Source organism: Capricornis sumatraensis, chromosome 10 (genome assembly GCF_032405125.1).
Source record: "Capricornis sumatraensis isolate serow.1 chromosome 10, serow.2, whole genome shotgun sequence".
Taxonomy (NCBI): domain Eukaryota; kingdom Metazoa; phylum Chordata; class Mammalia; order Artiodactyla; family Bovidae; genus Capricornis; species Capricornis sumatraensis.
In genome coordinates this window covers 94,549,403-94,560,561 of record NC_091078.1, presented here as the reverse complement: position 1 = coordinate 94,560,561, position 11,159 = coordinate 94,549,403, and the positions used below count along the sequence as shown (strand labels likewise).

The 11,159-nt window shown below is 53.8% G+C and overlaps 1 protein-coding gene across 4 annotated transcripts; it reads left to right on the top strand.

Moving 5' to 3' along the window:
* The first annotated feature begins 589 nt into the window (after window positions 1–589).
* On the top strand, window positions 590–10,575 carry PARP3 (poly(ADP-ribose) polymerase family member 3). Of its 4 annotated transcripts, none has more exons than XM_068982271.1 (11): window positions 590–766; window positions 3,665–3,848; window positions 4,231–4,356; window positions 4,580–4,768; window positions 4,928–5,060; window positions 5,147–5,373; window positions 5,600–5,749; window positions 5,955–6,041; window positions 6,286–6,463; window positions 7,620–7,775; window positions 10,458–10,575. In XM_068982271.1, exons 2-11 carry the CDS (start codon window positions 3,672–3,674, stop codon window positions 10,487–10,489), a joined length of 1,455 nt encoding a protein of 484 aa, XP_068838372.1. In that variant the 5' UTR covers window positions 590–766; window positions 3,665–3,671; the 3' UTR covers window positions 10,490–10,575. The 4 variants fall into 4 exon arrangements, with proteins under 4 accessions (XP_068838372.1, XP_068838370.1, XP_068838369.1 ...); XM_068982269.1 differs by lacking the exon at window positions 10,458–10,575 and adding an exon at window positions 9,590–9,704; XM_068982268.1 differs by lacking the exon at window positions 10,458–10,575 and adding an exon at window positions 8,212–8,726 and having other exon boundaries at window positions 3,670–3,848.
* Window positions 10,576–11,159: the final 584 nt, after the last annotated feature.

Genomic DNA, 11,159 nt, shown 5'->3' with positions numbered 1-11,159 from the left:
CCCTGGCAGTCCCACCAGACTCCCCGCTGTGATAGGCTCCCACCGCCCTGTAGGTCCCGCCTCCCACAGCTCTATTGGGTCCTTGGATAGGTTCTGCCTCGCCCCCAAGCTCCCATAGGGTAAATGCCTGTGGCCCCGCCTCCTAAAGCTCCTATAGGCTCCCGCGCCCTGGCTCAGACGGTAAAGGAAGCAAGCCTCTTCCCGGAGCTTCCGGCCAATGACTGTGGCGCATGCGCCCCGCCGCTGACTGACGTCAGAAGAGGGGTCGGACTCCGACGCCTTCTCTGTGTTTGCGCCCCTTGGACGCTGGGGGGCGTCAGAGATGCAGGGTTCCTTGCCCTGGACCGTGACTCCTCCCCGTCAGGGGCGGGGACCAGGGTGAGAGTCTGACTCCCTAGTAACCCGGGGAGAGGGAGCCGGGCAGTCCCTGGGAGAGGAAGGCAATGCCTGCACCTGCGGCCAAGGTCACTTGACAAACCAGTGGACACGTATTGCATGCCTCAGGCGAGATGTGCACCGCTAAGGGTGCGTCAGTCCCCTGGGCCTTAGCTGTGTCCAGATCAAGTGTCCACCCATCTATGGGACAGGCTGCCTTGGCTCGGCCTGCCCAGCCTCTGACTCACCAGGCTGGTGACCAAATAACGGGAAACCTATCCACACCCAGTTCATCCCTGCTCCCCTAAGGCTTACAGAGGGTTGTTAGAACTGACTGCCTGGGAGGTAGACCCGGTGGCCACCACTTCTCCCAGGTCCGTGCTTCTCTTAGGTGAGTGCCCTATGGCCCTGCCCACAGCCCTCCACAGGGCAAGGCAGGGCAGGGTGGGTGTGACTGGCTTTTACCCTCTGGCAGTTCAGTGCCACTGGTCTAGAACCTGGACTGGCATCCCAGAAGTCTTGAGTCTGATGGGAAGAGTTTCTGTGCTACTGGGTCCCAAGCTCTGGAGAGATAGAGCTCGCCTCAGGAGTGCTGCCCCCTGGAGCCGCTGCCCTCTCTCCTCCATAGCTCGGGTGACTCAGCCCAGCAACCATGCCAGGTCCAAGTCAGCTGAGAGAGGGGAGGAACAGAGAGTGCTCTGCGAGGAGGAGCCCAGAAGTGGGAGGGGGGAGATTTTCCTTTCACTTTCCCTTCCACCTCAGTACACACAGGAGAGCTAGGGAGGGTGGAGAGCCCCTCTTCCTTAACCAAACTGGGAAAATTGTACAGAGGCCGGGCCTGGCCCCAGTGACTAGAGAAAGGAGTCTGTCCAGGGTGGAGAGATCTGGGCTTGATGAACTATGGAATGAGGTTCGTGACATTGTACAGAACACAGAGATCAAGACCATCCCCATGGAAAAGAAATGCAAAAAAGCAAAATGGCTGTCTGGGGAGGCCTTACAAATAGCTGTGAAAAGAAGAGAGTCGAAAAACCAAGGAGAAAAGGAAAGATATAAGCATCTGAATGCAGAGTTCCAAAGAATAGCAAGAAGAGATAAGAAAGCCTTCTTCAGCGATCAATGCAAAGAAATAGAGGAAAAGAACAAAATGGGAAAGACTAGAGATCTCTTCAAGAAAATTAGAGATACCAAGGGAAGGCAATGGCACCCCACTCCAGTACTCTTGCCTGGAAAGAGTACTTGCCTGGAAAATCCCATGGACGGAGGAGCCTGGTAGGCTGCAATCCATGGGATCGCTAAGAGTCGGACACGACTGAGCAACTTCACTTTCACTTTTCACTTTCATGCATTGGAGAAGGAAATGGCAACCCACTCCAGTGTTCTTGTCTGGAGAATCCCAGGGACAGGGGAGCCTGGTGGGCTGCCATCTATGGGGTCGCACAGAGTCGGACACGACTGAAACGACTTAGCAGCAGCAGCAGCAAGGGAACATTTCATGCAAAGATGGGCTCGATAAAGGACAGAAATAGTATGGACCTAACAGAAGCAGAAGATATTAAGAAGAGGTGGCAAGAATACACAGAACTGTACAAAAAAGATCTTCACGACCCAGATAATCACGATGGTGTGATCACTCATCTAGAGGCAGACATCCTGGAATGTGAAGTCAAGTGGGCCTTAGCATCACTACAAACAAAGCTAGTGAAGGTGATGGAATTCCAGTTGAGCTATTTCAAATCCTGAAGGATGATGCTGTGAAAGTGCTGCACTCAATATGCCAGCAAATTTGGAAAACTCAGCAGTGGCCACAGGCCTGGAAAAGGTCAGTTTTCATTCCAATCCCAAAGAAAGGCAATGCCAAAGAATGCTCAAACTACCACACAATTGCACTCATCTCACACGCTAGTAAAGTAATGCTCAAAATTCTCCAAGCCAGGCTTCAGCAATACATGAACCATGAAATTCCTGATGTTCAAGCTGGTTTTAGAAAAGGCAGAGGAACCAGAGATCAAATTGCCAACATCCGCTGGATCATCGAAAAAGCAAGAGAGTTCCAGAAAAACATCTACTTCTGCTTTATTGACTATGCCAAAGCCTTTGACTGTGTGGATCACAATAAACTGTGGAAAATTCTCAAAGAGATGGGAATACCAGACCACCTGACCTGCCTCTTGAGAAATCTGTATGCAGGTCAGGAAGCAACAGTTAGAACTGGACATGGAACAACAGACTGGTTCCAAATAGGAAAAGTAGTACGTCGAGGCTGTATATTGTCACCCTGCTTATTTAATTTCTATGCAGAGTACATCATGAGAAACGCTGGACTGGAAGAAACACAAGCTGGAATCAAGATTGCTGGTAGAAATATCAATAACCTTCGATATGCAGATGACACCACCCTTATGTAGAAAATGAAGAGGAACTAAAAAGCCTCTTGATGAAAGTGAAAGAGGAAAGTAAAAAAGTTGGCTTAAAGCTCAACATTCAGAAAACGAAGATCATGGCATCTGGTCCCATCACTTCATGGGAAATAGATGGGGAAACTGTGGAAACAGTGTCAGACTTTATTTTGGGGGGCTCCAAAATCACTGCAGATTGTGATTGCAGCCATGAAATTAAAAGACGCTTAGTCCTTGGAAGAAAAGTTATGACCAACCTAGATAGTATATTCAAAAGCAGAGACATTACTTTGCCGACTAAGGTCTGTCTAGTCAAGGCTATGGTTTTTCCAGTGGTCATGTATGGATGTGAGAGTTGGACTGTGAAGAAGGCTGAGCGCTGAAGAATTGATGCTTTTGAACTGTGGTGTTGGAGAAGACTCTTGAGAGTCCCTTGGACTGCAAGGAGATCCAACCAGTCCATTCTGAAGGAGATCAGCCCTGGGATTTCTTTGGCAGGAATGATGCTAAAGCTGAAACTCCAGTCCTTTGGCCACCTCATGCAAAGAGTTGACTCTTTGGAAAAGACTTTGATGCTGGGAGGGATTGGGGTCAGGAGGAGAAGGGGACGACAGAGGATGATTTGGCTGCATGGCATCACAGACTCGATGAACGTGAGTCTGAGTGAACTCCGGGAGTTGGTGATGGACAGGGAGGCCTGGCGTGCTGCGACTCATGGGGTCGCAAAGAGTCAGACACGACTGAGAGACTGAACTGAACTGAGGGGAGAGGTGAGGAAATGGAGGCAGAGGGAGGTTACCAAAGGCAAACTCAGGGTGGGCAAGTTGGTGCTGTGCCAGCCAGGTCAGGTACAAAGGTCGTGGAGGTCTGAGGGATCCTCTGTGCCACAGAACAGCCATGGCTCCAAAGCGCAAGCTCCAAGTGCAGCATGAGGGTCCTGAGAAGAAGGGGCGACAGGGGGCAGAAGAGGACAGTTTTCGTTCCACTGCTGAGGCCCTTAAGGCCGCGCCCGCAGAGAAGTGCATAGCCCGAGTGGATCCCTCATGTCCACTCAGCTGCAACCCTGGAACCCAGGTAAGCTGTAGTCCCCGGCCAGTCCCAATGCCTGTTCCTGCCTGGGTACAAGGACACTCAGACCTGCTCCCCACTGCCTTGGCTCTGGCCAGGTGGTTCCAGGCTCCCAAGAAAGCTGTGTTCTCCTGAGACCCCAGAGGTCAGGCAGGGCTGTAGCCCATCAGATCCAGGCAGGTCAGGCAGATCCAGGCAGTGTCTGCTCTTCAGACCACAGGGCAAGCCCCTGAGCTGCTCAGGTGTTCCCCTACCACATTTAAGGCAGGGTTCCCAGACAGGGCCTTCTCTGACGCCCCAGTGCAGTCTGATTTCTGTCAGCGTCCAGCCAGGTACCCCTGGGGTGGCCTGAGCCAGCCTGCCCTCCCTGCACCCCCTCTGGCCACAGGTGCATGAAGACCATGACTGCACGCTGAACCAAACCAACATTGGGAGCAACAACAACAAGTTCTACATCATCCAGCTGCTGGAAGAAGCTGGCTGCTTCTTCTGCTGGACCCGCTGGGGACGCGTGGTGAGTGCCACCCACCCATCCTGTGCCCACCTCCTCCCCACCTCTCCCTGCTCAGTGCATGCCTCCTGCCCCAAAGGGTCCCCACAGCTTACGCAGGCTGAAAGGCCACAGCCACTGACTGTGGCCCTGCCCCATCTCTGACGCCCAGGGGCACTTGGCACAGGCTGGCACAACAGAGGCCAGCAAGCATTGATGGCAGGCACTGTGGCTGTGTCGCTTACAGGGAGAGGTGGGCCAGTCAAAGCTCAACCGCTTCGTGTCACTGGAGGATGCAAAGAAGGATTTTGAGAAGAAATTTCGGGACAAGACCAAGAACAGCTGGGCAGAGCGGGACCGCTTTGTGGCCCACCCCGGCAAGTATACACTTATTGAAGTGCAGAGAGAGGACGAGGCCCAGGAAGCCGTGGTGCAGGTGAAGTGGCCAGGGAGGAAGGGTGGGCCTGGGCCGAGAGGGGACACTACTGCTTGGCTGTGCGCCCCTCAGGACAGGCCTCACTCTGTAGCCTCGACCTGCTCTGGCTGCAGGTGCCCAGCCCAGCTGCTCCTGCCCATGTGCGTCCTCTACCCCTAGGTGGACAGAGGCCCGGTGAGGGCTGTGGTTCAGCGGGTGCGGCCCTGCTCCTTGGACGCAGCCACACAGAAGCTCATCACCAACATCTTCAGCAAGGACATGTTCCAGAATGCCATGGCGCTCATGAACCTGGGTGAGGAGTTGGGGGCGGGCAGGGTAGCAGGGGCCTGGGGGTGGCAAGGCTGCGGGGTGGTCTCCTCACGCTCCCCATCCCCCCAGATGTGAAGAAGATGCCCCTGGGGAAGTTGAGCAAGCAGCAGATCGCCCGGGGTTTTGAGGCCTTGGAGGCAGTGGAGGCGGCCTTGAAAGCCCCCGCAGACAGTGGGCACAGCCTGGAGGAGCTGTCCTCCCACTTCTACACCGTCATTCCCCACAACTTCGGCCGCAGCCGGCCCCCGCCCATCAACTCCCCCGAGCTTCTACAGGCCAAGAAGGACATGTTGCTGGTGAGGGCTGGCAGGTCACAAAGCAGACAGACGGGGCAAGGGAGATGGGGGACAGAGAGATGGACTGTGACGAGCAGGCCGAAGGACAGAGGAGGGGAAAGCCAGGCAGATAGATGGGGTGCAGCTGAGTAGGTGGATACACAGGTGGGGAGCCACAGCCCTAGTCAGATGGGAGGGGGCGGGAGGGTCAAGGGGACAACCCAACTGCCAGTGCCCCTCACCTTAGGTCCTGGCGGACATCGAGCTGGCCCAGACCCTGCAGGCCACCCCCGAGGAGACAAAGAAAGTGGAGGAGGTGCCGCACCCACTGGACCGAGATTACCAGCTCCTCAAGTGCCAGCTCCAGCTGCTGGACCCTGAGACGCCTGAGTACAAGGTGGGCTGGGCCCCACAGAGGAGCCAGGCTAGCAGTAGGCACTGTTCCTCTGCCTGTCTGCCCTCCAGGTGCCCAGAGGGGTCCCTCGCCCTGGGCCTTCTCTCACTGTCTCCAGACCCTGAGGAGAGCCCTGGGACTGGGGGACGAGAGGAGGTTGGTCCACGTGCCTCTTGCTCTTGACACCCAACTTCTGCTGTCTCAGCAGGTGATACATGCCTACTTAAAACAGACTAGCAACAGCTACAGGCCCCCTGCTCTTCAACATGTTTGGAAAGTGGACCGAGAAGGGGAGGTAAGGGAGAGCCCCCCATCACCACTACCTTCTCCCTGAGGGAGAAGACCTTGGCTTACCCACTCCTTAGGGAGTAGGCTGAGCCACTCTGACCGGTTTCCACCAGGCCTAGGTCTTGTGCCTGTGTGCATGAGTGTGTGAGTGGCCAGGGGGCCCTTGGCCTTGGTTATCTCCTCTGATGGCAGCCAGAAGCACCTGAGCTTGGGGGCGTGACTCTCCTGGTTCCCACCTCCCCCGACCCCAGGCAGATCGGTTCCAGGTCCACGCCAAGCTGGGCAATCGGAAGCTACTGTGGCATGGCACCAATGTGGCCGTGGTGGCCGCCATCCTCACCAGTGGGCTCCGCATTATGCCACATTCTGGAGGCCGGGTCGGCAAGGGCATCTACTTCGCCTCAGAGAACAGCAAGTCGGCTGGCTATGGTGAGGCGTCCCTCAGAGCCAAGTCCTGGGTGGGCATGGGGACACTAAGGAGCACGGGGCCTGGTGCTTGTCCAGGTGGTGGGGGACCCAGGAGAGGATCTCTTGGATGCTTACTGACGCAAGAGCGCAGTGGGGAATCCTGGCGGTTGGGGGACTCAGGAGGCATCCAGTGGTCAGGACAGCTTCCTGAGGGAGGCAATATGGATAAGATGAAGATGCCAACCTGATCTGGGGAGGGGGATGGTGAAAGAGGAGGCTTTGAGGTAAAGTAGCCCAGGGGTGGCACAAAGCCTGGGAGGCTGCAGCAGGTCAGCATCTCTGAGCACAGCCTGAAACAAAGCTTAGAGAAAATGCCTGGTATGGAAGGGGGGCTTGGGGCCCAGGATGATCAAAGGAACCTATTCAGAGAAAGATGGGGAGTACAGTTGAACCTGGCTGCAGCCACATGGAGGGTGGTTAAGGTCAGAGGCTGCTGGGAGGCTGTGTTCCCATCCAGGCCAACTATGATGGGTGCCCAGTCCAGGGCAGTGGAGCTGGAGGAGGAGAGAAGCCAGGAGATGAGTATGTGAGAGGTGGGATGGGCAGCATGTGGGAAAGGGTGGAGGGTGTCTCTCATGCCCCCCAAGTTTCTGTCCAGAGGTGTCCTCACTGAGGTGCTCTCCCTATCCTGGCCCTCGGGCCAGGTTGACCACGTTATTGGAGACCACCACCTGCCCCCACTCAGGAGAGCAAGGTCAGAGGAGTCGTCTTAGAACAGATGGGGCTGAAGGTTGCTCAAGGCCTGGGAGCCCACTAGGAGGGCAAAAGAGCCTAAGGAGAGGAGGGTGGCCTCAGGAGATCTTTGCAAGAGGATCCCAGGATAGAGGCTGAAGGAGGCCAGTGGCAAAATCAGCAGAGCAGGCCAGAAGAGCCCCCGCCCCAGATAGGGTCACTGAAAGGCCATTACTGACCTTGCTGATGGTGGCAGAGGCCTGTCCTCAGGGAGCTGAGAGGAGAAAAGAGGCAGGCAGGGACAAGGAGCCTGGAGAAATGGTGGGAGGAAGGATGGAAGAAGGCCTGGGCAGCAAAGCCAAAGGAGATGATAGTGCAGCAGAGAGGGGCCCCAGGAGTCAGGCAGAGGCCAGTCTGCCTACCCTGAGCCTTCCTGTGTCCCCAGTTACTGGCATGTCCTGCGGGGCCCATTGCGTTGGCTACATGTTCCTGGGTGAGGTGGCACTGGGCAGAGAGTACCAGATCACCGTCGACAAGCCCAGCTTGAAGCAGCCACCCTCTGGCTTCGACAGTGTCATTGCCCGTGGCCACACAGAGCCTGGTGAGTCTCAGGAAGCTGGACAGGCCTAAGCATAGAGGTGAGGCTGAGATGAAGCAGGACGCTTTCAGGGAGAAGGTGAGCAGGAAAGGGACTGTGAAGAAGGATAAGAAGAAGCCGGCTTCCTCACCGTGGTCCTTCACTTTGTCATTCAACATACGCTCACTGATTCAACAAATCATTTCTGGGCATCCAGGAGGGCTTCAAAGAGGAGGTGTCCATTGGCTGAGCATGGAAAGATGAGCAAGCATTTCTCAGGCAGAGAAATGCGGGAGGAGATTCCAGGCAGAAGGCCCACCCTGTGCAGCAGTTGGGAGGTTGGCCAGGGGGGAATGAGTGGGCACTCCCTGTGACAGAAGAGCATAGGGGGTAGGGCTAACTGGTAAAGCCAAGGACCAGTGGCCTTTGGGTCACCCATGGCCCTTGCTGTGCCCTGCAGATCCAACCCAGGACACCGAGCTGGAGCTAGATGGCCAGCGAGTAGTGGTGCCCCAGGGCCAGCCCATGCTTTGCCCAGAGTTCAGAAGCTCCAGCTTTCTCCAGAGCGAATATCTCATCTATCAGGAGAGCCAGTGCCGCCTGCGCTACCTGCTAGAGATTCACCTCTGAGCTACGCGCCCAACCCTCCCACCCCCGGGCAGGAGCTCGACTATCACCCTCAATCCCATAGCAACCTCCGGCTCTCACATCTCCCTCCTGTGTTCCAGTGATTCCCTCTCCCTCTGATCCTTGTTGGTTCTGGCATGCCTGTGGCCTCTGTCTCACCTCCTAAGGTGATGGGTGTGATGGACTGCAACATGAATACAGCAGCCTATTCAAGGCTGTGTAGTTAGAGGGGCACAAACTGAGAGTGGGTGGGTCCCACATCCACCCAGGCCATCCACTCTGGCCACAGGGGTTCCCTAGAGCAGGAGATGATATTGAGAATCCAAGATCCGGGCAGAGGTATGCTCTTTGGAACTGTGTGCCATTGCTTTTAAGTCCTGGTAGCAAAGAGGACTAGGAAATATGTGCATGTAAATAAACACATCATCTCTGTTTTTCCAATTCCAATGTGTCCTTCCATTGTTTCCCAAATCTATAATTATACTCCCTTCTCCTATAGTCAGAACCTTGGTTCACATCAACCTCAAATCATTTACCTGCTGGCTTAATTCCACACAAAAGCAGTTTCAGAATTGCTGTACCCATAACCATTGTGAAAAACAAACTTGCTAAGTAGAGTTCAAGATTTGTGAAACCTTATTCAAGCTAAGTTTTTTGCCTTTAGACTGAAGGTCAATGGTCAAAGTAACAATTTGAACACAGGTTCAAATATTACTTGTATTAGTTAATTTCCCTTCATCGTGGTGGTTATTCATTTGAAATGCAGGCAGGTTCATTTGTTTCTGTATATATTCACTTTTAGGGGGCTTTCTCATCTTTGTTTATTTTTTTCAACACATAGACCATTAATATGGTCCTCCAAAGTCCAAATCTGTGCTCAGAAGAGTGTTCTTCTCCTAGCCCTCTCACTCCATGCTCCATGCCCACCAACCTACTGTAGTTTCTGGTTTATCCTCCCTGCATTTCTTTTTGAAAAAAAAAAAAAAAAAAAAGATGATAAACTACAAAATGTTTTCACTGTTAATTTAGTTGAACAATTTTGGAGGGAGAATGCACTCCCCAACCCACCATAGTCCCCATCCCTGCCTATTGCCTTCCCCAGGCACCTGTTCTCATTTTCTTTCCCATCTAGTCCTGCTGAGTCCTCCCTAGGCTCTACAGGCCTAACTGGGCAGTGGGAAAGCCAATGCCCTCTCTTTCCTCTGAACCAGGTCCTCAGATTCACCTCCTAGAGGCAAATACCCACATCAACGTTGTGGTCAGGTACGGGAAGTAGTGACTGTGTGGACGGAACATAGGAAGCAGGTGACCCAGATTCCAGGTACAACTCAGCTGGGTAATCTAGAACACACTCCTTCCCTCTCTGAGCACCAGTCTCATCCAACTAACAGAGAACTAGACCAGGGCCCTTCAAATTCCAGCAGCAGGTGAGTTAAACCCAGAGATCCATGCCCTGTTGTCTGCCACCCAGATCCGTGCCGGTGCGGACTGTGCGCCTGCAAGACACAGGCACAAGCAAGGCACAGATAAGGTCCCTGCTACCAAGGGGCTTGCATTCTAGTAAAACAGGCTGTAAGCAGCATGTGTGTAGATATGAAATGCAATTTCAAGTAGGAAAAGGGCCAGTAAGAAAAATAAAACTGGGTTAAAGAAGTATTGATGGGAAAGTGGAAGAATTTTAGGAAAGATGGTCACTGAAGGCAGAGACCTGAATTAGGTGAGAGAGCGAGCGATGAAGAGATCTGGGGGAAGGGTGTTCTGACGGCAGAAACAGCACATGCAAACTTCCTCAAGGGAAAAGGAGTTTGACATGTGGGCCCAGCACAAAGACTGCATGGCTGGAAGTACGGGAGGCAAGGAGGAGGCGGGTGAGGTCAGAAAGGTGAGCAGGCAATCTCAGCACAGAGGAGCTGAGATTCTGTTTTGATGATAGGAAGCTCTTGGAGAGATGAGTGCAGAATCACGACCTGATCCGATCTGTCTTTAAAGAGATCCACTTTGGCCAGCTGCATAGAGAGTGGATCTATGTTGTCAGTCAAGATCCAATCAACAAAACACAAATCACTCTGTGTATTCCAGACAAGAAGAATTTGATACAAAGAAGGAGCTGAACTACCAGAGGGGCTGGTGAGTCAATCCCGGGATGAGCAACAGCAGGAAGTTGCTACCATTCTTAGGTTGGAAGGATGATGGAATTCCAATGCCCAAGACTGGGCTCCTCCAGCAGGTGCCAGAATCCCAGAGGGGGCTGCCTGAAGGGAGCCAGGGCTATGGAGGGAGATGAAGGCTTCCACAGAGACAGATCGAGGCTGAGCATGAGAGGAAAAATACCCTGGCTTCTTCCCTCCTGCCACCCTCCAGTTCTGCTGGTAACTTCCATTGGCTGAATATACCCCAAAACCAACTGACAGAGGAGCCTGGGAAATCAGTTTCTTGGAAGGCAGAGGAGTGCTGGGGAATATGGGAGTGGATCTAAGGGCAAACAGACAAATGACCACCATGAGGTGCAGGAACGAAGATCAGGAGATCAGTGAGGAAGACGCTGCAATGGTCCAGGTGAGGGTTGGCAGTGCCTGGGAACATAATGGCGATGAGACGTGGCTGAATTTAGACAGGTTGATCATTTGGATGTGGGGTGAGTGGGAAAGGGAGGTGTCGATGGAAACTTCTGAGACGGCATTTACTTAGAAGGGGAAGATTCTGTGGAGAAAGTTGGGGTTGGGGCCATGAGTCAGGCCCTATTTTGGGGTGTAGAACTTTTGAGATGCCCAGTAGTTTCTG